Genomic DNA, 24,544 nt, shown 5'->3' on the forward strand with positions numbered 1-24,544 from the left:
GACCGATTCCTCTACTCTCGATGTTCAGCATATTGGTAACTCTCGTAGATGCATGCAGCAGAGAGCCATTTATCCCTAAGTGGATTCATGTGTAAACCTTAACATTGGCGAATAGACCTCGCGTTGCAGTATATACAAGAGGCCCTCCCGGTAGCCCTAATCACAGCACAGCACAGTGCAGGAGCGCGGCCAGCGGGGAGCGGCCCCACAGTCCACTCAATGAACAATACCAGCAGCCAGCACTATTGGATGGGTTGAGCCTAAACCCGGACAGCTTTTACTCTGAAAATCAATATCCTTCTCTCATACAAAGATAGAAGACAAGAACAAAGCACATAATTACAATTCCCCTCCACACACCGAACGATACGCGCCCTGCACCTCGACCCCCATCCCCCCCACCCCCTCAAACGCGACCGTCAACCGCATCGCCCCGAGAATCGACTCCACTCCCTGCCGCAGCTCGCGCAGCAGCCGCTCCACATCCTGGACCTCGGCTCCCGGCTCCAGCAGGTGCGGAAGCAGGTGGGCGTACGTCCCCAGAGCGACCTGCAGCTCCTCCCCCGTCAATCCGAGCGCCATCCGAAGCTGACGGTAAGTCATGAGCAGGACATAGGAGGCCTGCATCGCGCCGCAGAGGAAAAACGGGATGATGTGCGTTCGCTGTGGAAGTTGCGCTGCACCGGGAAGAAAAAATCCCTCTGTGGGGGGGGCAGGTGCTGCTCCGATCGCTTGGGGGTGAGATGCTCCGTTGCGTGAGCCGCCTTCGGATGCAATCGCTGCGATCCTTTCGTATGCGCGCGCCATGGCCAGGGCGGCTTTCAGACAGATTAGGGAGGACTGCGCTTCTGTGGATGGGAAGGCAGCGGAGGCGAGGATCTGCTCTTCGGGTATTGACTGACGCGGCCGGGTGGGGTCTGAGTGGGTGGGGAGGTTGCAGTGTTTGGAGAAGAATATGGGGGCTATGTTGCTGAAGGCGTGAAAGCGGTGGAGGCGCACGCGGGCTCTATCAAGAGAGTTTAGGTAGTTTGTTAGTCATTTTGGCTGGCGAAGAGGTGTGGGAGTCGGGGATTATTACGAATAGGCCAATGACTGGGCGATCGCCCACGTTGTTAAGAGTGCCTGTTCTTCGACACCGGCCCTGGATGCAGGTCGCGGTGACCGGTCGAGCTTGCGCGTTAATTCCAGGATGTTCGCGTCAAGCTGTGTAATTTCAGCCTTGAGGGAAGGAGACGGGGCTGCTGGCACATTAGGGCTGTGCTGGTTATACAAGGTCTGCGAGACTGATAGGATGATAGCTTCGGCTTGGAGTAGAAGGGGCCATGGCTAGGTATAAAAGTCAGGTGTCGGAATGAATAGACTCTGAGTGGCACTGTCGTACCTCCGAGTGGTTGTGGATGGCAGGATATGGAGTTGTGATCCTCGGGTCGTCAAGGGTGATGAGAGGTAACTGAAGTTTACCACGGGTCACCAAAAGTAGGGAGAGACGGTTGATGGAAGTGGAGAATTTCCTAATAGCAGGATAATACTTACTACGTCTTGGTCGATGGACGATAGATATAGAATGAGCATCTGCAGAATCGATCAGAGTCACACATCAGAGCCTTGTCCTGGGCAAAACACACCGCACCCCACCACGCTCGGCGCTGTGCCTCGGTTGCCGCAGCACCCAGGCTATGCAAGCGGAGATCCATGGCGGTTGTGATCGCCTGGTTAGCGCGACGCCGCATGCGAGACACGTTCCCCCGCTGGCAGTATTCATGAATACTCAGTAGTATCAGGGCCAGGACGGAAGACACTGGCGAGATGTCGTTGTTACCGGTACCGGGTCCTGCGAAGATAGTTGTGTCGGCCGGTGTATGAGCCATCGCATCGGTCCCGTCGTCCACTGCACGAAACGCCGCTTCTGCGAAATGCTGTGCCGCCGACCGTCTCAACGAGAGACTCGATTCTGCACTCGGGTCGGAACCCTGGGGCAGAGGAATGGATACCAGAATGGCTGCGATAGCCAGGGTCAGTGCGGAAGCCGGCCAGTGTAGAAAAGAGGATTCTTGGATAGACCGGACTTGGCCCGGCGCAAATCGAACAGCTGACGGCCGGTCATCAGGTTGCGGTGTGAGAGGAGGCGGAAGAATCGGCAAGAATGGATGAATGTGTACGTAGTAAGCATTCAGTCTATAGCCGGGGTCAGTCACCATGAACGAACATGATCCTGACGGCACTCAACTCCGAAGCAGTACCTTATGACTGCTGCTCGGGTACTGATACTTACAGGTCCTCATCGGATGCATATGCGCGCAGAACCACTAGAGGACTCGTGCCAATCACATCTCCCATGGGATCACAAGCATTAATGTCCGGGCCTTCTGCCGCTGGCACTCCGCTCCAATCATCATATCTCGATCCATCGATCTCATTCACATCCAGATTGCGAATCCCACCAAGAGGGTGGAGTAGATTGAAGATGTTCGCTAGGTCTTCTTCCTCTCCTATCACATTATTTGGAGCGGAGACTGGAAATGGGTGCTGGCCGATGGACACAGCTGGAAAGGTAGGGTTGTGGACTGGCGCTGGAGCCTCGGTGACCGGCGACTTGGTCGCACCACCGCGACGGATCCCGCCCCGACGGCTGGGGCGATAGACACAATTCAATCCTCTGTAAGAACACTACTGACGACGTCATTGACCATCCCAGTGGGGATATCTACCACGCGCTCAGTGAAGCATCAAGAGGAGTCTTACTCTGCTACATGGATTCCGCCCGTCGCATCGAATCTTACGCGCGCGACTTGACACCCGCAGCAGTTAATTTTCCCACGCGTGTCGTTCCAATACGGGAAGGATGACTGACCAGGCAAGACAGGCGGCTCGACTGGGAGCTCTATGACCGGAATGCATGTCGGAAGAAAGGCCAGATGCCACTGGCTGCGAGGATCTTTTGCAAAATAGGAATTGAGTGAAAGCAATGTCCGTTGGAGCATTATTTTTCAATTTGATAGAGGAAAGAAGTGACGAGTTTGATGATGTCACTCTGGTAAGTCGGTACGGTACGTACCGGGGACTCGGTGCAAAACGCGGCGACCCAGATATGAGGGCGGCGACTGAAGAATTCAAACGCCGCTCCAACTATTCCCAGCAGCTCTACGTACTGCACTACCACAACCCCGGTGATGGAGGTTTCCTGTTCTTTTCCAAGCATCACGGAGATTGAGGGTCAGGTCGATGTGGAATGATAGCTGTCCTTGAGGGACGGAAGTGCACACTGTGGGAGCAGCGTCCTGGGGGAGAACCCCCAGACCCCCCTTCTTTTCATCTCCCCAAACATAGCAAGACGCCACCAAAGATTCCCCTCGCGGGAAATCTTCGGTAACCATCCCGACTATACAGTCTACGCCTACCAGGAAGCTGAAAGAAAGGGGGGTCTGGGGGTTCTCCCCCAGAACGCCACCGCCAACCAGCACCCAAGCACAAGCACACACATATCACATCATATTCATTGACTTTTGACAACGCATAGACCACCCAGCTGATTGCACCCTGAACCATCTCAACATGTCATGCAAATGTAGTCTAAACGCCCCTCTCCTCCAACACCCGCCGCAACACCAGCTGCAGCCCATTCACATACCGCGCGCCCAGCATATCGGCATGGCGGCCCTCGCACTGGTGCAACGCCATGCCCCGCTGCGACAACCCCTGCCACTGGCCCAGATACCGCTCGATCCAGACCCCCCGGTCATCCGTGACCGTGAGCAGCGGATCGACGGCGAACACATCCACAGGCGCGCCCGCCACGCTCCCGGCCGGGGTATACTCGCCCGCGGCGCGGGAGAAACCCGCCGTCACGTCGGTGACATGCCTGAGCTCCTCCCGATCCAACCGTAACGCCTTCACGCGATTTGGGTCTGCCTCCCGCAGGACCACATCCAACGCGAGCTCGCGATCTACATCGCGTAACTGCGGCATCAACGCCACGCACCGCGTTTCGGAGATGAGCTCGTAAAAGTACCCGATCATGACCAGCGCCTCGGTCCAGGTGAGCTGGCCCACGAGCGGCGCGATGTCCGGGGGTCCGTCTAGTGCGCCTAGGAAACGGACTTCTGCGCCGGTAGCCTCGAGGCGTTTGGCGATCTCGAAGGCGATGCTGCTGCCTAGCGAGTAGCCGGCGAGTGCGTAGGGGCCCGAGGGCTGCGTGCGTTGCATCGCTGCTGCGTAGGTGGAGGCCATCTCGGCGATGCTGGTGAAGAGGGGCTCACCGGATTGGACGCCGCGGGATCGGAAGGCGTAGATGGGTCGGTCGTGGAAGGCTCGTGCTAGATTAGCGAAGATGAGGACGTTGCCTGAGGCGGGGTGGACGAGCCATAGTGGGGTTTTGGGGCCGGTAAGTTGCAGGGGGACGACGGGGTCGTATTCGGTGGGGTTGTCTGGTTGTAGGGAGGGGGAGAGAGAGGGGGAGTGGTGTTGGGAGTTAGGGCTGGGTTGTTGTTGTTGCTGCTTGGAGGCCAGGCGGCGGGCGAGACCGGCAACGGTCGGGTCCCTGAGAAGGTCCGGGAGGGTGAAGACCACTCCAAAGGTTTGGTGCAAATCCTGCGTGACGGTGTAGAAGTCGAGCGAAGAGAGGCCCAGGCTGAAGAGGTTGGTGGTCACGCTGACGGAGTCGGGGTCGGCCGCGTGGAGGCGCGCGCAGATGAGGGTGAGGATCGTTTGCTCGGTGGGCGAGGAGGGGGCCTGCCGGTGCGCTTGGCGGTGCGCATGGATGCTGCTCTCGTGCGCTTTGCGTTCGGAGTCCAGGGCGCCAGACTCAAAGAGGCGCCGGAAGTGCGCTCGGGAGAGCTTGCCAAGTGAGGTCTTTTCGAAATGGCTGCGTGGTAGGGGGAGCACCGCGGCGGGTTTGACGTGCACGACCAGACTGGCGATCCGCTCGATAGCTTCGGTGGTGGCGACGCGGGCCGCGGCGTCGTCTGGGCTGTAGCTGGGCAGGTACACTACGCAGTAGGACTCGGTTAGGGCACCGGGGGGCCGGTGAGCGAAGACGAGCGTGAAGCTCGGGGTCAGACCGGGGATCCGTGCCTGCTCAAGGCTATGCTCGACCTCGACAGCGAAGATGGTCAGCCCGTTGAGCAGGAGCGTGTCTTTGGTGCGGCCCGTGATGTACAGCTGGCCGTGCGCATCCAGGTAGGCGTTGTCCCCTGTGATGAACCAGCCGTCGGACGTGAAAGCCCCACGCGTGGCGGCCGCATCGCGGTAGTATCGGTCGAACAGCACGGCTCCGCGCAGCTGCAACATCCCTTCCTCGCCCGCGGCCGCCTCGCTCTCGTCGCGCTCCCGCAGCACGCGCATCTTCACCCCGGGGATGGGCAGGCCGCAGCACATGAACTCGCCCGCCGCGTCATGAAGGCCGTCCACGGTGTGGTCGACCAGGTCCCAGACCATGCCCGCGCACGACTCGGTCAAGCCGTAGCCCGCGCGGATGAAGGGCCGGGCGCCGTAGGGCTGGAGTGCCCGGAGGAGCTGCACCGCCATTTGCCGCACAGTGGCCTCGCCGCCAGAAAAGACACAGCGCAGACACGAGAGGTCCCAGCTTGGGGCGGGCTGGGCCTCCTGCTCCGGTGTGGGATGACAGACGCGCTCGCACAGCAGGGCCAGGAAGAAGTTGGGGGCAAAGCTGAGGGAGACGCGATGGCGATCGACCAAGTCGAGGAAGCGGCGCGGCTCGGCCACTACCAGCTCAGTAGCCACCTGGATCTGCTCTGCCCCCAGCCGCATGGCGTGGAGGTGCATCTCGACCAGGTTGACGACGTGGTCGAGCGCGATCCAGCTGAGGAAGACGTCCTGAGAGGTCGCTCCGCAGTGTGCGGCTTTCCCGGCGGCTGCGGCCAGCATCTGCGGCTGCCGGAGACACACGGCTTTGGAGAAACCGGTGCTGCCTGAGGTGAGCATCAGGGCTCCGAGATCGTCGGCCCGTTGGTTGCGATCGACTGGGAGCGGAGTGGTGGCTGCCGTGGTGGCCAGTCTGCTGGTCAGTGCGGTTTGCTGATCGACCCGATACAAACGCGGGGTGTCGATGCCCTGAAAGGCGCACGCCATGCGGCCATTGGTGAGCACCACCGGCCCATCCAGCAGCCGGAGGATGTGTTCGGCCTGCGCGATGCGACGGTCGGTCGAAACCGCGAACTTGGGAACAATACACGGCAAATAGCCCGCGACTGTGCACGCCCAGAACCAGCGGATATTTTCCTCGTGGGTGTCGAAATGCAGCAGGAAGACCGTGTCCCGCTGCAGGTTCGACACCGAGGTCTGCAGCCACTGCGCATCATGGCAGGCCTGTATGAGCAGCTGCTGGTAGGAAAACCACTCTGCCGACTCTGCAGTAGAACCTGAGGTCTTGTAAAAGGTGATACCTGCAGAGGTGGTTGCAGCTCGCTGCAGAAGCTCGAGCAGGCTGGTGGCCTCGCGTGGGGGCAGGGTATCACGGACGACTTCCGCAGTGCAGCTCCGAACCTGGTCTTTGCTCAACCCCAAGCCGGCAGGTGAAGGACTAGGGTGCAGTAACATGGTGAGAGCGAGGGATTCTCGGCGACGATTATAGAAAAAGTCCCATAGCGCTCGAGTGCATTCTTATGAGCTGGCTGCAGAGCTAAGCACTGTGTCGCAGATTGGCGAGGCTTGTCTACGCTTGTCTACGCTTCTCTACTCGGACGAGGCATTCTGGCGCGGGGGACCAACAATCACGGACTCTACGGACAAATCTCACTCGTGCAGGATTGATTAGTGCCGGATTAGGGCCGACGCGATGCAGGGGCGGAAAAGTGGGCCACTGTATTGGTCAGGTCTTGTCTGGTCTTGCCAAACTCCGACCCTTCCCCTCTTTTTCTATTCTCTTCACCAGGGAGAGATTGGTGATAAGTGGTAATTGCAACTAGTGTGCAGTCCAGCACAGTATCCCTGTCACCAGGATCAATCTGGCCACCATCAGGAGGCAGTGAGGGTTATTTATCAGCGACAGAGTACCTCCTCGCTGACAATGGGCTTTGTTGGGTTGTTGAGAGGATCTTGATGATCTGACGGATTGTCGTCCTATCCCTATCCCCTTCTATTCTGATTGTCTTGTCTTTTATCTACGATTCGATCACCGTCACCATGTCGGAGACGATGTCCTCGTCGTCCTCCTCCACCACTTCGACGCTAACCGCGGCGGAGCTGGCGGAGTGGTCGCAGTCCCTCCAGCCGGTGGTGTTGGGCCTCAGTGTCACCATGCTGGTGCTTGGCAATCTGGGCGTGATGCTGCGTATCTGGGCCCAATGGCGCATCCAGAAACGCCCCATGCAGGAGGACTATTGGCTGGTCGTGGGTGTCGTACGTTCTTTTGCCGTCGTCTTCTGCATCCACGCACTCGACCGCGTCACTGACCTTGCCCCTCTTCTCTGCCTCTAGCTCTTCGCCAATGTGGTCTCCGTCGCCACCATAGTTGCGGTGCACTATGGACTGGGATACCACCTCTTCCGCGTCAACTCGCAGGATCCGTCGCTACATGCCCTGAAGTGGATCTTCCTGTGCGTGTGGCTCACAGCCACCTTCAACGGGCCCTCGATGCTGGCCACCAAGATCGCCCTGCTGCTCTACTACCGCCGGCTGTTCATCGTGCAGCAGATTTGGCTGCGTATCTTCTGGTGGACGAACATGGTATACGTGGTGCTGTGGGCCATCGGCTCGACCATCTCGTACGCGCTCTCGTGCGTGCCGGCCAGCTACTACTGGGAGCGCTTCGACCCGCAGTCGACCCTCAAGGGCAGCTGCCACAACACCACCACCGCCGACGGCCTGCCGCTGATTCTGGACCTGGTCTCCGATGTCGCAATCTTGGTGCTGCCCATTGCCACCATCGCCACCCTGCAGATGCCACTGGCCCGCAAAACAGGGCTTATCATCGTGTTCTCGGTCGGATTCCTGTACGTACCCTCCCCTCCCTCCGCCAGAAATTCCCTGCGTCTCCTTGTATGCAAAGCCCTAATAACCCTGTCCACAGCGCCGTCGTATCCGCCATCGCCCGCGTCGCCGTCCTCTACACCGCCACGAACCTGCACTCGGACTTCACCTACGCGGCCGCGCCTTTCGAGCTGCTGGACGTGATCCAGCTCAACGTGGCCATCGTGTGCGCGGCCGCCGTGCCCATCGCCTCGGGCTTCCGCGTGGCTTTCAGCAAGAAGTTCCGCCGCTCCAACAAGAGCTGGACGGCCGGCGCGCCGGGCGGGAATACCTACTACAGCCGCGCCTCGACGGCGGCGGCCGCGCGGGCCGCGCGCCGGCGGCTCGAGGACGAGGCCAGCAGCAGCACCGAGCAGCTGCAGATGGGCCATTTCACCACCACCAGCTGTGCCTCCAAGGACCCCGAAGACCGGGCACGGGGGGCAACGGCAGGCCTGGTGTCAGCGAATGGGATTCTGGTGAAGATGGATGTGGATATCCGGTAGTCCCTTCGGGTATGTACAGTACATCAAAAATAGGGACAGGCAGTGACTGCGTATTGTCTGGGGAGCGGAAAAGAAGGGGGGACTGGGGGTTCTCCCCCCGGATGCCACTGTTCTTTGAGACTTGGGGGTAGGCGTTCTGGGGGAGAACCCCCAGACCCCCCTTTCCTTTCACCTCCCTGGCCAAACGCAACAACCCTAATGCTCATACTCATGCTCAAACTCATATCTCATGATCCCGTACCTCCAATCCCCGATCCCCATCCACCCATAAAATCAACTCACAGCACCCGGGTAGCACACCACCAAACCACGCGGGCATTATCATCCACAAAGCTCATATTGCGCATCTTCGCCGTAGTCTCGCCCACCTCCAACTCCGCCCGCACCTCCCACTTCATCCCCGTCCTGCCCTCCACCTCGCGCCACAGCCCCAACAAACTCGCCACGTCATGCCGATAATGCATCGTCTGATCCATCAACCCCTTCAGCTCATAAACCCCGGCCACCGTACTCCCCATCTGCCGCCCACACACGATCGTCCCCACCTCACCCCTCGTCAAATCAATCAACCGCATCACCCCGCGGACCTGGCCCTCATAATCCCAGAAATGCAGCAGCGAGCCCGCCCACACAACATCCACCTTCCCCTTGACGGTACTCATGATCTCCCCGCGCGCCCACTCCCCCTCATCCTCGACCCCGAAATCCCCGCCCACAAACGTCGCAGGAAATGTTTGGGCGTCGTCGCGGAAGAGCTTGTAGCCCAGGTCGAAGAACCCCGGCTCTAAATCGAAGCCGTACAGCTGGGATGCCGGGATCGAGGCGGAGTGCACCAGGTGCCGCAGCTCTTGGCCGACGCAGCACCCCGCGTCTAGGAAGCCGTGGGCCGGGGAGGCGCGCAGCCGCGCCAGGACTTGCGGGTAGAACGGGAGACGCGCCAGGTGGCAGCTGAGGAAGCGCATTTGGCCGATGCAGGGGTATGGGAAGATGTTGAAGGCTTCGTCTCTCTGTTCAGTTCCTTTAGTTACCATGACTGGCTTTTGGTTGGCGCCAGGGGAGGAGGGGATGTCTCTGTGTGAAACATTGCGTGAAAGGGGAGATAGTGTTTGGGGCTTGGGGATACGGAAGGATGTGCTTACCAGGGCTAAGACATGAGGAAGGACCTCGTCGGGCTTGAGCCCGCTGTACTCCTCCAGCAGGGACTGCGCGGCGGGGTCGATGGCCGTGACGCTGGTTTGGTACCAGCCTGGTCTGGTGGTGGTTGCGGTGTGGTCGGTGTCGGTGGTGGTGGACATGGTGGCTGGTCTTGGCTGATGGATGGATGGGCTAGAGAAATGAACCAGGACAGGAGTTAAATTGTGTATTTTCCGGCTACATATTGCCAAGGGAAGGATGCTCCTGAATCAAAAACCAAACCAAAATGCCTCACTGTTCACTGAACCAAGGAGGGGTAACATGCAACTAAGCCTACTAGTGCTGACGGGAGAGCATTTAGCGCCTGAAGCTTAGCCCTAGCTTGCTCCTGCACCTAATGCACGCCACTCCGACACCGCACAACTACTCCGGAGTACTGTACTACCTTTTCACGAACTTAACTACTAGCTACTTTACTAACGTTACAGCGTAGTGATTCCCTCCGGCCTCCGTCGGATACCCGCCAACAAGTCATGTCCGATTGTATTAAGCATCCTTAGATTACACCGTATTCGGCCTCCGTTTCCGTACTCCGTACCAGAACACCCCTGCTACAATTCCCCCGTAGCAGAGCTACTAGGACTATCATCCCAGACAACCTCCACCACCGCCAACGCGCTTCCCTCCACCCGCCGGACCCCAACCCACCGAAACCGCTCGTCCGCCTCCCGCAGCAATGCGCGCCACTGCCCCTCGTCCCTCTCGCGCGCGTTGAGCAACTGCAGCATGTTCAGATCCATCGCGCTGGTAAGCCGCCGCTTCCACATCGGCTCCTGCGCCGGGTACTGCTCGAGCACGTGGTCGTGGATGAGCACACGCGCCCCGGGCTGCAGCGCCGGCCGCAGCTGTTGTAGGATCTGGACAGCGTGGCGGTCGCCCCAGTTGTGGAGGATATGACGGAGATAGTAGATCTGCGCTGTGGGGGTGGTGGGCGGTTGCGGGGTGAAGAAGTCATGCGCTTGAAAGTCCACTCTCCCGGTGGTTGCTCCTGATGCTGCTGCTGCTGCTGCGGTCGATGGCTGCTCCTTCGCGCGAGCAATCACGCCCGGCAGATCCTGCACCACGAAGCGCAGGCGCGGGAACGCGGCTGCCAGCGCGAAGCTGATGTCGCCCTGGGCGCCGCCGACGTCCACGACCACGCTGTCCGCCGGGAGGGCGGCGAGCAGCGGGCGGACCGCCGCGATCAGCGGCGCCGGGCCCATGGCCGCCCCCGACGCGTAGCCGCGCTTGCTGGCGGCGAAGGTGGCGGCGCGGGCGGGCGACTGCGCGAGCGCCTCGTACAGCGCGCGCCCGTTGTTGGCGAGCGCGAAACCCTAGTCCATCCCGTGTCAGTTTGGGGGGCGCGGATCTCTAGGCGGTGTGTTTGCGAAGCTGAAAAGAAGGGGGGTCTGGGGGTTCTCCCCCAGGACGCTGCTGGTCTGGAGACCTGGGGGAGAACCCCCAGACCCCCCTTTTCTTTCAGCTTCCTGGACGAGACGTCCCCGTACGTGACATGATCTGGAAGAAGTGGGAAAAGGGGGTCTGGGGGTCTCCCCCAGACGGGGCTGGGCATCTACTAACCGACTCATGTGGCTCCTCGGAGCCGGGAAAGCGCTGTAATGCTTCGATCGTCTATGTTAAACACACCCTGGTTAGCCGAGATGAGCAGCCGTGTTGCGCTAGCCGGGGTGGGAGGGGGCCACTATATACCCTGGTCGCGCCGGGCCAGCTATTCGCGCAGGTCGAGCCAATCCAACCGTGGAACCCTTCCTGGCGCAGCAGCATGCTGGCGCGCGTGTGCGCGACTTCGTTCTCGGCGGGCTCGTCGAAGACGCGGATCGTCATCGCGTGGCGGAGGAGGCGCCGCACGTCCGCTTCGGGGACGTCGCATTGCGCGGATAGGGCTGCAAAGGAGAGCGTGCCAGTGGGAGGGACTAGGTGCGCGATGTTGAATTGTTGGATGAAGTGCAGGGCGATGAGGTGGGCGTGCTTGATTTTCTTATATTAGTTGTTGCAGTAGAGGTGATAAGAGAGGGAGGGGGAGGGGTCGCGTACAATGGCATAGGAACGCAGCAGATCGGCCGGGTCGAGCAGCAGATCCTGGATCTCGCACGCAGCGTGCAGGAGGGCGTTGCGCGCGGCCTCGACGGGCGGGGGCAGCGCCAGCGATGGAGGGCAAGTGGCTGCAAACGAGGGCTCGTCAATCTCGTGCTGCGCTAGCAGGGTTTGTAACTGCTGGGCCGAGTCGGCAATGGCCGTGGCCAGGGATTCGATGCGCGAGGCCATGGTAAATGGCTAAATGGTAAAGGGGGTGGGAAAGGTGGGAAGGTGGTGCAGGTGGTCGGGGAGATTAGTTCCAGCCGGACTGCGCATCTGATACCTTGCTGGCCGGTTTTTCTACAGGGGTGCTCGAGGGGAAATGCCAGATTGCATGACCAACAGAAGCATCTGGCCCCCGCTAACGGGCTTAGTGCATGCAGCTTACATTAAGTGCTAGACTAGAGTCGAGGGCTTGGCTGCACGCGTGTGCCGGTGTTCCGGGAGTGCGTATTAACTACTCCTATTTACAGTACATGATGAGTATGCCTTGTACAAGATAGCGATGTGCCAGTTTGCTCTTCACTTTTCCATTGCCACGAATATCTTTCAGGGAAATGTAGGTCAGACGGCGGCCACCACCGCACCGACCAGGGCCAATGCGCCGGCCAGATAACTGCCCGCGGCCATCTTGTGGCCCGCCCCAGTCGACGTCTCGCTAGCGGCGGTGCCGGTGCTGGTGCCGGTGCTCGTGCCTGTGCTCGTGCTCGTGGTGGAGTTGGATCCGCTCGAGCTGGAGCTGGTGTCGTTGCTCGCCGCCGTGACGCGGAAGTAGTTGGCCGCAACTGGCTTACCCAGCCCGGTCTGGTTGAGGAAGCTCTCCAGCGGCAGGTTCAACCGGTTCAAGGGAGTCTCGGCAGTGGTCTGCATGAAGGACTCGTAGCGGCTGGAGACGCTGAAGTTGGCGGGCTGGTCGAACAGGAACAGGGTGTAGTTGTGCGTGCCGGACTTGGGCTGCGGGGCGATGTACGAGGCCAGCACGTTCGCATCGCTCGTGCTGTTGACGGCGGTGGTCAGGTTGGCCACAACCGTATGCACGATTACCGAGGGGGGTGTGGTTTTGTTCCAGTCCGGGTCGACCATGAGCAGCAGGTAGGGTCCCGAGCTGCTCAGCCCCAAGTCGTGGAGACGTGGCTCCGGCGCGCTCTTGGTGACTATACATGGTGCATTGGTCAGCGAGACAGTCTGAAAGGGGGATTGGTCGTGCATACCGGTCGTGTTTAGGAACTCGCCAGGGGTGAAGCTGACTGCAGCCGACCCCACGGAGTAGGTGACATTCAGCACCGTCGACGGCTCCCCGATGACCGCCAGCTCAGGGGGGACGGTGTCCGCGGCCGCGGCAGTAGCAACCGCGGCAAAGGCGGCAATGGCAGAGACAAGACGCATGATGGGGATATCTGGTTTAGCTGGACGTAGCCGAATTCACAGCTGGGTGGGAGTTGGGTTAAATAGAAAGTTGCGGACTCTACTAGAGAGTACAAATCGCGTGCACTGATCAACACTTAGCCTATAATAGGTCCATTGCCGACGAGTCCGGCGAGAATGGCTCCATCCACCTTGGCCCTGCCGAGAGAAGAAACGGTCGCGTTTCCACATGGCCGGGGGCTATTAGCGCACATGTTCGGGGATTATAGTTCCTTAGCTTCGTAGCATCGCTCTCGGCTGCCAATCTAAGCCATGATAGTCCAGCCATGGCGCACGCCGACGGGGACCATTTTCCGTCTCTTGTCGTCCCTGGATTTGTGCCAAGCAGAAAGTTACCGGTAATGTTATCATCTCTCGCTGCACCTACATGGATCTCATCTCCGCGGTCTCTTTAATACTTGCTGAGCTATTGATTTTGAGAAATGGATACTTTTTTGGACAACCGTTACTAGAACATCAGGTCCTCATCCACGCCGGAACGCACGTGCAATATTCGAAGATATTGCCAGTCTACAGGCTACCTCGATAATCTGGATACATAGTGGTGATGGCGCATGGTCCTGTTTCCCACTTCAAGTACAGTACTCAGGGTACGTGAAAACTATATTCGGAAAGATGAAAAGAACGGGGTCTAGCTAGGGTTTCTCCCCAAGGATGCCGCTGTTCGTAAAGACTTGGACGAGGTCGGCTTTCTGGGGGGAGAACCCCCAGACCCCCCCTTTCTTTCAGCTTCCTAGGTAGCATAGACTGTACAGTCGAGTTGTAGAACGCTGCTATGCTTGGAAAGATGAAAAGAAGGGGGGTCTGGGGGTTCTCCCCCAGAACGCTGCTCTCCCAGCACGCAGACAACCAGTCCTACTTCTAGCAAAAAACACAAAGAGCCACCATCAAGTCTCACCCCTTCCGACCATCCACAAATCCCTGAACCACCCCTGCGGCCGCGCAATCAGCTCCCCCGGCGACCCATCCTCTACCACCCGGCCCGCATCCATCACCAGAACCCGGTCAAACTCGCCTACGAACTCCAGCCGATGCCCCACCATCACCACCGTGTACCCCGCAAACTCACTCCAGATGAGATCGCGCATCGCCCGCTGCGTCGCCGCGTCCACGCCGCTGTCGATCTCGTCGAGCAGCAATACCCCCCCGGTCGGGCCTGGAGAAGGGGAAGTGATAACGCAATCCCGATCATCTACCGAAACCGCAGGTGCCTTTGGAATTGCTTTCCCAGAAGAGAAACCGGCACCAGAAGGCCCTGTAACGCACCGCTTCTCCTTTGAGCTCCTCGCGCGCACCCGCCGCCGCAGCACCGCGCGCGCCAGACTCCACAGCTGCTTCTGGCCATGGCTCAGCGCGTCGGCTGTAAAGGGTGCGTCCAGGCCGCCACGGGCCGTGACCACGCTCCAGAGACCTGTCCGCTCCAGGATGGCCTGGCACTCCGCGGGATCGATTGTCGCGTCGCCGAATGGAGCGAGAAGGTTCGTGCGGAAGGAGGCGGTGCCGTCGGGAAGGAATATGGCGTCTTGTGGGACGGCGATGAGGCGATGGCGGAGGGTTGCGTGGTCGATTGAGTGGAGGGGTGTGCCGTCGATTGTTAGGGCTGAGTCTTCATTTGCGTTAATGCTGGTTGTGCGTGGTGACGGGATTGGGTCCAAGAGGCGGAGGAGGAGAAGAAGGATTGTCGATTTGCCGCTTGGTTCGGATTGAGTTAGCTATGTCATGCGTGGAAAGGGGGGCAGAAGATTGTAATTATGCAAGATTGATGGACGACTCACCTTCCTGTTCGGCCGCAGATTGCGACTTTCTGTCCGGGTTCGATGGTAAATGATGCGTCTCGGATAGCGAGAGCCTCTGAGTCGGGTGTTGCTTCATTGCTATGTGTTGTTAGCATTAGGACGATTTCCGCATCATAATGGGAAAAGGAAAGGATACCTATAGGAAGCAGAAACATGCTGGAATGTGATCCCGCCTCTCGCCGGCCACGAGGCAGAAAGTCGGGTTGTATTGTTGCCATCCTCATGGCTGTCATCCTCCAACCAATTCTTCTCAAGTCCGACTCCGCCAGCCCCGCCATCGCAGAATGCTTTGATCCGGGCTACAGCACCAATGGAAGTCTCGAGAGCCGTGTACATACGGACCAAGCCGGCCAGCGTCTTGCCAAAGCTCATCAAGGCGACCAAGCTGGCCCCGGTGAAGCCGGCACTGCTGTTGCGAAGCTGAGTGGTTAGCGCAACGACGAGGACGGCCAGGACTGCCACAACCATGTCGAGAACAAAAGACAACCACCGTTGGATCATGCTCAGCAAGTAGGCTGGACGCTGAGATGCGTCGAGCAGCGCATTGTTCACGGTGATTGACTTTTCGATCCAACCGAAGGCGCGGAGCGTGGCGGCTCCCTTAATCGTATTGAGGTGGTGGCTGTACAGGGGGCTCTTGGCCTCGAGATCCAACAGGCGCAGCTGACGGGAGGTGCGCAGGTAGAAACGCTGGATTGCGTATATAATGGCCAGCACGAAGGGGTAGGCGATCAGGGTGTAGGGCGATGAGCCGGCGACGATCACCGCCGCCCCACCGATGGCGATCCAAACCTGTAGGGATGTGTTGATTAGCGCCTGGGCCAGCTCCCCGTCAATCAGAGTCATGTCCTGCGAGAATAGGTTAGTGAGTACCCCGGTGTCAATCTGAGATAGAGTGGACCAGGGAGCGGCGATGACTGTCCGCAGCAGTGCGTCGTGCAAGCGCGATCCTGAGGTACGGATGATGGCCAGCATGCCGATGGCGGCTTCGCTGACAACGGTGGCTAGGGCTAGACACTGGAGGCAAGCATATATTCCCAGATAAAAGGACTGGGAACGACCGAAGGCATCAGCACTCCAATAGCCGATCCACATTGTGGGAAAGTTGTAAAAAAACCCGCAGAGTACACCAAACGCGGCGAAGCTCGCGAGGAGCAAAAAGCCAATGCTGCGGCAGTAGTACACGAAGACGGCAGCATCACCAATGGCTCGGCTCGATTGCTCTCTCTGGATCTTTGCATTGACTGATTTGTAACCATTTGCAGTTGGTGATTGGTTTGTTGGTGCGGATGATTGAGAAGAAGGACAAGAAATTGTGCCTGTTTCGCTTACGGCGGGATTTTGTAAAGTGAGGCCACGGAGATTGCGGGGTGGCCCCTTCTCCACGATTGTCCCATTTTCTCCCAATACAATGATATAGTCCGCTGCTGAAAGATGTCGTAGGGCACTGGTGCAGAAGATCGCGACCGCCCCTCTGGCCTTCAGCATGCCTGAAGGACCGAAGACCGCGTGAAGGATGTGCTCCTCCGTAGCCGCGTCCAGTCCGCTGAGAACGTCGTCCAAGATCAACATGTCGCACTGAAGGTATAACGCCCTGGCAAGCGCAATCCGCCGTTTCTGGCCGCCACTGAGCGCGATCCCGTCGCTGCCAATCTGGGTCTGGTCACCCTGAGGAAGAAGCTGCAGATCGCGAGAAAGCATTGTGGCCTCGACCACGCTCGTATACCTTTCAGCATCGAAAGCAGAGTACCCTTGGATGGCATCACGAATACTTGCATTCGGGAGAAACGGAACTTGTTCACAGTATCCAATCTGACGGAACTTGGTTCGTATGAAGACCTCGCCTTCCGTGGATGGAATCTCGCCTAATAGCGCTTTACACAGTGTGGTCTTTCCGCAAGCTACAGGACCATAAATTATATTCAGCCCTGGGGAGATCGTAAAATCGATGTTCTTCAATATCATCACGTTTGAATGCCAGCCGAAGCCCCCGGCCGTGATGTTCACTACGGGGGCCAACTTATCTCCTGCAGCCTTTTCTTTCCAGGGTTCGTCGGTCCCAAGTCGGCGATAGTCGTGTCTCGATTCTTCCTCGAGAAACATCTGGATTCTTGACAGAGATGTAAAGGCCGCAAGCAGCTGTGGAGCGACCTGGAAGAGGGTAGAGAATGGACCGGAGAGGAGCTGGAGATAGGCGAGGGAGGTAAAGATGGTAGTGGTGTTTAATCTGCTCAAGCTAAAGGCAAAGGCAAAGATAGGGCTCAGAAGGACTGGCATGAATCCGATGCCCACTGAAATCACAAGAAAGGTTCGGAACTTCCCTCCCGCGTGCAGCTCGTCCCGCCGCAATGCTCGAATGGCATCTTCCACTGGCTGGGTAAGTCCAGAGATTCTCAAGGGTTTCATCGTAGCGATCACAGTTGAGGTATGCCCGACCCGCTTCTGGATTGCTTGCATCCAAGCCATCTGCTTAGGGCCAACAAATCGCATCACGACAGTCGACATGATGGCGCCGAGAATGACAATTATGAGCGATGCCACAAAGGCGGTGCCGATCTGACGCTGAAGGAGCCAGCTCACAATTGCAACCTGGAGGGGGTTGGCCCAGAACTCGTGTAGCTGCATAAGACCCATCATGGCCCTTTCGACATCGGTGCTCATCAGCGTGACAGCTGCCTTGTCATCTCCAGCGGAAATTGGCTGCTGGGTAGTCTTTTGGTAGATTGCCGATACTAGACATGGCCGGATCATGAATAAAGCCCGTTCATGAAAATACCAATAGAATGCTGTGAGGATCGGTAATCCCACGTACACTAATGCTGTCGCTCCAATGAGCGCATATCCCTCCTTGACTGTTAGGGCGGTGTCTGACTTTGCGAGCCATGCGAGGATCGTCTCGATGAGAAAGGCTTGGCAAAGTGTAAAGCCGAGTAGCGCGAGACGAGGAACGATGGGCAGTAGGAGAGGGACTGTTAATGTGCGGGCAATTGCTTTGGCCAAGCCTTGTTGGTCTCCGTGGGAGATGGCGCGCTGAGTATACTTGGCAAAGGTTTTCTGCAGGGCTTCAATCGACACGCTTCGATCCAGAGGGTAAAGATCAGACAATGCCAGGACTTTCTTGTAGCCCGACAGGACAAGGGGGACGAGCCATAGAAAGGTGCCCAGTCCATACAAGCCCGAGGATTCTTCCGGACTGTGGGTTTTGTGGTCGTATTTGGACCATCTCTGGTGCTGCAGTGACTCCAGCACAAGTAGAAAGGCTTTCCAAACAGTCACTGTAGTGAACAGTCGCACATAGACAAATTGAAAGTGGGTTTGAGCTAAGAGCCAGAGGGATCGAACTCGAGCAATGTCGAAAAGGATAGTCAGCGAGAGAAATGCGCTGAGAAGTATTGAAGGTCGTAGTGAGCGAGAATGCTCGAGAAACGTTAGGAAGGAAACTCCGACCGCGGCGACGAGGTCCAGGGAGTTGGCCGTGATGAACAATGCAGGCAACTCAGATGGCTTAATGATGGCCAGGGCTAGAAGCACCAGTCGCAGTATCACGAAAATGGCTGCTGCTGTAAGTTTGGTCGACTGGAATAATACATTACCCTTGACACTTGTTCTATGAGCAAGCCATATGCCTCTAGGAATTGAGAGCGCAATGAATATGGCTGATGGTAGGATCGAGAGAACAATTGTCTCAAATTTCAGGGTGAAGTCGAAGTCCCCGCGACAGCCCTTGACAGCCGGACCAAAAGAAACGTCGTCCGTACAAGTGAGCGATGCCATCCGGAGAGAGCCCAGGTCTTGCGATGAGTTGTGGATGTGTTGGGTCTTGGGTGTTGGTTGAGAAAGATCTGGAAAAGTAGGGGGGTCGGGTGGAATGATGTGATGGAGATGATGGAGATGATGGAGAGAGCCTGCCTACAGGAGAATCAGTCCTGTACCGTATGTACGTACTGTATGTGATAGACGGACTGAGAGTGTAACACTGACAGGGATTGTTTCCAGCGCTAACTTGATCAGTACCGAGAAATCCGTACTAGTGAGTAACAGCCTTGGTGAAGCCGAGTACTGTACAGTACTTGACTGACTGCCTTTCTCAGACTAGTCACTCTGGCACCGTCTATTTAAAAAGTCCTACATTTAGTCCTACAGTGCGGGTATAGCATCGATATAGACATGACCTCAACCTTCACCTCGTTCTCTGGCTCAACTGCTCTTACCTAGCCAGAATGAAGGACAAAAGACAAGGTTATGAGCGGATGACCAACATTGATGAGAACGATAATACAGACACTGCAAATGACACTGTCTATATGAGTCACTTTGGTTCTCGTTGCCTCCAGGTGACATGCAGCCTCATTTGCCTGCTCATGTTTCTCGCGGGAATTGTGATGTTATCGGTCGCACAGGGTTGGAAATTATCCGACCTTGAATGTGCTGCCCAGCTCTCTATCTGGTGTATGTACTGTGCAATTACTCTTCTGCCTCCCTCTTCACTGACATTTCCACGATGAAACAGCCCCGTTGCTTGAAGCAGTCGAGTATGAGCAGCGGGATTGGGTCAGTATCTTCGCCACGCAGAATTCAGGGTATACAGGTGTCCCTACCGAGCAAATGGAGGCAAAATGGAAGCGATTAGTCGACGGTATGTTTGTTCTAACCAACAAGGGATGAGGAGGATTTGAGGGTAAGAGGGAGATTCAAGTATCACCTTCACTGCCTCAATGTCCTGCGCCAGTATATCGGACGCGACGAATACCCCGAAGGGCTTCTTCCACGCATCCTGAAGCAGAATTCCCCGCTGGCAATTCGGGCACATGTCGACCACTGCATTGAGACTCTTCGGCTTGCCCTCATGTGCAATGCCGATGTGACCCCATACCTCTTGTATGAGAAAGAGGTCGAGTCGCCGTTACAGGTTCCTGCCCGAGAAGACTTCGAGGCATTTCATAAGTGTAAGAAGTTCGATTCGATCGTCTTTTGGATTGGGTTCATTTGAACGGGGTGGTGATGCCGTTGCGGTCCAAGGATAGTGCAGCCTAGCAGAGTTGGCCGTTTGCCTTGCTCGAGAGACAGTAAATTCTCTCGGTTTATATCACTGCGTCTAGATCGTTATACAGAGTTACTAGTGATTTTGATTCATCAAGAACAGACGCCTCTCAAGTCTTGAGCATGGATATCTCAATCAATTGAATCAGAACTATATAAATTGTGCTTGCGCGGGGGCGACCGATTGCCCTTTTGGGAAAACCCGATATTTGCCTGGTTGGTATCTGGAGCAGTTCTTCTCTCAAACATACTTCCTTGTAATCAAGGTTGGAATCGCGCCCCTGCGATCGACAGTGGCGTGCCGGGAGCAAGCAAGAACATCGGCGTTTGCAGGTTGAAGTTTTACCCCGTAAATGGCTGGAGCTGGGAGGCTGATGATAAGCTATCCACTTCTCATTCGAGTCAAGCAATGGAATGCTCGGATAATTCCGTGGATGTAGCGGGGACGGACCAACTACAGCCGCAAGAAGCAATCACTGACCCTGGTTATTACCATGTATGTGCATTGCGCTCCTCCGGCGGAGCTCCTGGACCCTGGTAGGAGCGGGATGCCTAGAGCGGCTAGCGATCATCACTGTACATACTACTTACTACCTTAGGTACAGTAGGGACTGTACTTTACCATACACCGTACTGACTACCTTACCTAGTATTTCCTTATCGTCCAGGCTTGCCTTGCCTTAATCGACTGGACATTATTGGCTGTAGTCAGCCTGCTCATCCCAGCGTTTGAAACTCACAAAGCAAAACCTGTCGGAGTGTGGTGCACATTATGCATGTGCAGTACCACCTGGCTGCTACGCAATCTTGCCCCCATTCTTGGTCTACCTAGTAATCACCTCACGGAACAAGCGGGAACAGTTAGGTTTCCTTCAACTCCAGAAGACCTGAAGGATTTGTTTTTCCCCTAAATCGGACAAAAAAAAAAGACTTTGGCTGCATCACAGGGGCCGCAAGAGTGTAATGCTATAATTAAATCAACATCGGTGATTAAATGCCGTAAGTCAGAGCTAGAGAGCCTCAGAATACAGTACAAAATGCAGATCTTATATCACTATCACTCCATACAACTAGCTTTATGCCACGCTAGGATTCAAGCTAATGTACAGCAGCAAACAAGCATCGAGTGGAAGCGGGAGCAAAACGCTTGGCATCAACGACGAACGCTCTCGGTTCCAACTGCACATGTGCGGTGGCATGTGATTTCCGCCCGCCCTGCAACCTCATACTACTGTCCAATTCTCGTCGATCCACTCCTCTATCTTCCGGAAGTCCCTACATCGATGGTGGGAGGCAAAGTCTGCCCGAATTCCAGCCGCACCCCCAATTTGGACGTAAAGCAAAGAAACGTCACTTTGGCACATGAACGCAACTCTCAACGACTCGATGCAGTGGTCCACATGAATGCGGTTCTTCAGCTCATTTCGTACTAAGCCCTCAGGCGGTTCCTCGTATTTACCTGCCTGCCACCAGGTGTACATGCGCACAATATTCTGCCCCTGCGTTAGCGTTCATGCTGTGTCTATGCCAAACAGCAAAGATGAAAGAACTGGGGTGACGCTGGGAAAGATAGGCTCTCACTAGACAGTGTAGCTGATGGAATACTTCCAGAAGCCCAATATATCCGAGGCCGACTTCCGGGGGAACCTGTTGCAGATGATCCGCTTCAGACTTGTTTAGAGCACTGAGCTTCTCAGGAGGGATTGCGACGGCATGCTCTAGGAGAGAGGAACTGTGTCAGATAGAAGAAAGAGACTAAGTGGTTAGTGCAAAGGATCAATCTCACTGTACGTCAGATTGAACCAGGCGGATTCTCTTTCATGGGTCGGAGGCCCACGGTATATGCTAGTAGCATTGAAGGCGCCGTCAAAGTCATAGTCAATATACTCAACCGCATCGAGCGCAGGTGCTGTTGAACTGTCAGTTGCAAGTTTGGTAACCGGCTCTTCTCAGTTGAACACTCACACCAGGATGACAGTTGCCGCGAGCATTGGTTATCAGTAGGATGAACTTTTACCAGGACAGCAACAATCAATCCGCCCACAAGAAGACAGAGTACAATCCAGAAGCGTGAAGGGTACGACGGGAACATTGACAGTGTCAACTATATCCTAGTTATTCTTACGGATGAAGCGGGCGTGGCCGACCCCTACCAGGACGAAATCGACGCCGTCAGCAATCCGACTGATGTTCTCTCTGTTAAGCGAGACTGAGTCTGGCTCTCGGTAGTCGATTCTATCTCTCAATTATTTTCATCTAGTCTAGTTTCGCAGCTAACCAGGTAACTCGCAGTTGCGTCCCGGGAAGAACGGTGGCGGGCTCGTCTTACTGTCAATCTTTCACTCTTTGCTCTTTGCGACGAATGCAGACACGGTCACTACTTTGCTGGATTTCAATATGGCTGGCCAGCATGTTTTACTTATACGGATGTTTGGTTCTGCACAGTGGCTCGGTCGGAGGCGTGGTCGGGGATGACATGTAGCTAGTATCAGAGCTTGTGACTGCTCAGGCAACGTGTTGGGAGCTATGCATCATAATGCGTTTCATGGAACTCGTACTGGATACTCCGCTCGTTCTCCCGATGGTCCAAAAGTCTCTGAGTACAGCCAAAGAGACTATGTGTCTCATACCTTATAGGTCTATATTCTATCGAGCCCACCACTTCACAGAAAAATAACTACCGCACAGAAACGGGCTGTCTGGACAACGGGCTCCTAAACCAGATATACGATTTACCCCGCCTAGGCTGTTATGACTATAACCTACTAACACACCACAATACATCAACATCCACTTTATCTTATAACATCATTTCTGATGTCAGAAAGAGCAGAAAGGGGTCTTTTCAGAGTCAAGGCTCATCTAATGGCATCATTGAATGGCTCACCGGCGCCTACTTCGTCGTGCCTACAAGATATGTTGTGAATGACGGTCGGCCCCACACTGGTGAGAATCATAAGCGCTCACAACGGCAGCGGCTCATCCGACCTCTTCATAGCCTCCATTTTGGCTCAGCTCAATGAGTATACCTAGGTATTTCCCGAATACCTCTCAAACAAACATCTCCACCATCTCACAAGAAAGCTAAGCTTCCAAGCCCAAGCACCCCACACATTCATTGGAACCATGGCATTCCCCGCGCCGCACATCCACCCCGCACAAACCACCCACACGCACACCGCGATCCTCCTCCACGGCCGAGGCAGCAAGGGCCCCGAATTCGCCGATGAGCTCTTCTCATCCATGACCTCCCAAGCCCAAACTCTTCCTGATGCTCTCCCCACCTGGCGCTGGGTATTCCCCACCTCGCGCGACCGTCTCTCCACGCGCTTCCAGGAAGAGATCTGTTCCTGGTTCGACGCCTATTCCCTTTCCGACATCGAAGAACAGCAGGACTTGCAGATTGAGGGGCTTCGGGAGTCGGTTCTCTATATTCTCGAGATCCTCGAGCAGGAGATCAGTCTACTGGGCGGGAACGCAAGCCATGTCTATCTCGGGGGTATCAGCCAGGGGATGGCGACAGCGCTCTGGACTTTGTTCTGCGCGGGGGGGAGGATTGAGCTGCGTCTTGGTGGTGTTTTGGGGTTCTGTGGCTGGATACCCTTTGCACATGAGATTGGGGAATTGGTGAGGCAGTCGGCTGGGTCGGATGTATCCCAGGCTCAGGGGCTGGTTTGCAGCTTCTGTGTTGAGACCCTCGGCTTACCGCAGTCCTTTGAGGGAGTAGGAAGTCAGGGTAGTTCTTTGCCGCTTCTAAGGACGCGGTTCTTATTGGGGCACGGGACAGATGATATCTGGGTGCCGGTGGAGCTGGGAAGGCAAGCGTTACAGGTTATCAAGGGGCTCAGCGTGGGGGGGGTAGACTGGATAGAGTATGCTGGGGCAGAGGGGGATGGCCATTGGATCAAAGAGCCGGAGGGGCTTGATTTTATGCTTAAGTTCTTGGGAGGTGGATCTCAGTTTGCCTGACATGACCCATGCATGTAGCTTGTTCTATCCCTTATGCCGTTCCCTGATAGAGGATCGCCCCGGCACACCACATACAACACTAAGCCGACAAGTAAATACATCTAGAAAAACCATCCCCAAAGACACTACGTGGCAACAATCTGCCAACATACAAACAAACAAACCACGAAGACAACAAGTATGTGAAGATAAATTCAATTTTAGTCTACCAGCTTTTCCCACCACCTTTCCACTAAACATATACCATATTATATACACATAGGGAATTTTGCAGTGACAAAAAAAAGCTACAACAAAACCACAAGCTAGCTAGTCAACCCCACCACTAAGCACCCACCATATCAACCATATCCATATCCGTGTCCATGTCGGCCATCTCAGAGATAGACGGGGCGTCCGTCATCACCACATCGCGATGCGCTGTCACCACGTAAGCGCCAGGTTGAAACACCGCCAGCTGCTTCAAATCAGCGGCTCGTCTTTTCCGCGCCGCCATGCTGGCCTGCGTGATAGGGTATTGCGCGAGGCGGGGCACTGTGAAGTAGCGGGCGCGCTGGGAGAAGCGGGTGAGCT

General features: G+C 56.4%; 10 protein-coding genes across 10 annotated transcripts; 4 read left to right on the plus strand and 6 right to left on the minus strand.

Moving 5' to 3' along the window:
* Positions 1-339: 339 nt before the first annotated feature.
* Positions 340-6,571, minus strand: BO82DRAFT_433664 (acetyl-CoA synthetase-like protein; the record flags this gene model as incomplete). Its single annotated transcript, XM_025640892.1, has 7 exons — positions 3,629-6,571; positions 2,273-2,629; positions 1,626-2,175; positions 1,534-1,572; positions 1,382-1,450; positions 1,079-1,326; positions 340-1,006 (listed from the first exon to the last, which is right to left on the minus strand). The coding sequence occupies exons 1-7, from the start codon at positions 6,553-6,555 to the stop codon at positions 340-342; spliced, it is 4,857 nt and encodes a 1,618-aa protein (XP_025490265.1). The 5' UTR covers positions 6,556-6,571.
* Positions 6,572-7,152: 581 nt separating this feature from the next.
* BO82DRAFT_287402 (uncharacterized protein) lies at positions 7,153-8,471 on the plus strand (the record flags this gene model as incomplete). Its single annotated transcript, XM_025631579.1, has 3 exons — positions 7,153-7,356; positions 7,435-7,949; positions 8,027-8,471. 3 exons carry the CDS (start codon positions 7,153-7,155, stop codon positions 8,469-8,471), a joined length of 1,164 nt encoding a protein of 387 aa, XP_025490266.1.
* BO82DRAFT_355861 (uncharacterized protein) lies at positions 8,320-9,569 on the minus strand. Its single transcript, XM_025635567.1, has one exon. The coding sequence runs from the start codon at positions 9,431-9,433 to the stop codon at positions 8,750-8,752; it is 684 nt and encodes a 227-aa protein (XP_025490267.1). The 5' UTR covers positions 9,434-9,569; the 3' UTR covers positions 8,320-8,749.
* Positions 9,570-9,610: 41 nt separating this feature from the next.
* Positions 9,611-9,887, plus strand: BO82DRAFT_355863 (uncharacterized protein). Its single transcript, XM_025635568.1, has one exon. The coding sequence runs from the start codon at positions 9,623-9,625 to the stop codon at positions 9,824-9,826; it is 204 nt and encodes a 67-aa protein (XP_025490268.1). The 5' UTR covers positions 9,611-9,622; the 3' UTR covers positions 9,827-9,887.
* Positions 9,888-10,140: 253 nt separating this feature from the next.
* BO82DRAFT_313805 (S-adenosyl-L-methionine-dependent methyltransferase) lies at positions 10,141-11,979 on the minus strand. Its single transcript, XM_025632492.1, has 4 exons — positions 11,700-11,979; positions 11,355-11,633; positions 11,226-11,276; positions 10,141-10,978 (listed from the first exon to the last, which is right to left on the minus strand). Exons 1-4 carry the CDS (start codon positions 11,928-11,930, stop codon positions 10,217-10,219), a joined length of 1,323 nt encoding a protein of 440 aa, XP_025490269.1. The 5' UTR covers positions 11,931-11,979; the 3' UTR covers positions 10,141-10,216.
* Positions 11,980-12,206: 227 nt separating this feature from the next.
* BO82DRAFT_339055 (mitochondrial 54S ribosomal protein mL38) lies at positions 12,207-13,134 on the minus strand. The gene is made up of 2 exons (XM_025633457.1): positions 12,953-13,134; positions 12,207-12,895 (listed from the first exon to the last, which is right to left on the minus strand). The coding sequence occupies exons 1-2, from the start codon at positions 13,125-13,127 to the stop codon at positions 12,306-12,308; spliced, it is 765 nt and encodes a 254-aa protein (XP_025490270.1). The 5' UTR covers positions 13,128-13,134; the 3' UTR covers positions 12,207-12,305.
* Positions 13,135-13,760: 626 nt separating this feature from the next.
* BO82DRAFT_393405 (ABC transporter) lies at positions 13,761-18,816 on the minus strand. Its single transcript, XM_025638674.1, has 3 exons — positions 15,099-18,816; positions 14,942-15,040; positions 13,761-14,858 (listed from the first exon to the last, which is right to left on the minus strand). Exons 1-3 carry the CDS (start codon positions 18,734-18,736, stop codon positions 14,054-14,056), a joined length of 4,542 nt encoding a protein of 1,513 aa, XP_025490271.1. The 5' UTR covers positions 18,737-18,816; the 3' UTR covers positions 13,761-14,053.
* Positions 18,817-19,133: 317 nt separating this feature from the next.
* Positions 19,134-19,974, plus strand: BO82DRAFT_433670 (uncharacterized protein). The gene is made up of 3 exons (XM_025640893.1): positions 19,134-19,411; positions 19,473-19,542; positions 19,622-19,974. Exons 1-3 carry the CDS (start codon positions 19,183-19,185, stop codon positions 19,950-19,952), a joined length of 630 nt encoding a protein of 209 aa, XP_025490272.1. The 5' UTR covers positions 19,134-19,182; the 3' UTR covers positions 19,953-19,974.
* Positions 19,975-21,225: 1,251 nt separating this feature from the next.
* Positions 21,226-21,927, minus strand: BO82DRAFT_287422 (oxidase ustYa family protein; the record flags this gene model as incomplete). Its single annotated transcript, XM_025631580.1, has 3 exons — positions 21,226-21,495; positions 21,584-21,720; positions 21,789-21,927. Coding segments are annotated over 3 exons (546 nt in total), but the record flags the coding sequence as incomplete, so codon positions are not given.
* A 1,096-nt stretch (positions 21,928-23,023) lies between these two features.
* Positions 23,024-24,180, plus strand: BO82DRAFT_313814 (uncharacterized protein). The gene has a single exon (XM_025632493.1). The coding sequence runs from the start codon at positions 23,129-23,131 to the stop codon at positions 23,969-23,971; it is 843 nt and encodes a 280-aa protein (XP_025490274.1). The 5' UTR covers positions 23,024-23,128; the 3' UTR covers positions 23,972-24,180.
* The last annotated feature ends 364 nt before the right edge of the window (positions 24,181-24,544 follow it).

Source organism: Aspergillus uvarum (genome assembly GCF_003184745.1).
Source record: "Aspergillus uvarum CBS 121591 unplaced genomic scaffold BO82scaffold_40, whole genome shotgun sequence".
Taxonomy (NCBI): domain Eukaryota; kingdom Fungi; phylum Ascomycota; class Eurotiomycetes; order Eurotiales; family Aspergillaceae; genus Aspergillus; species Aspergillus uvarum.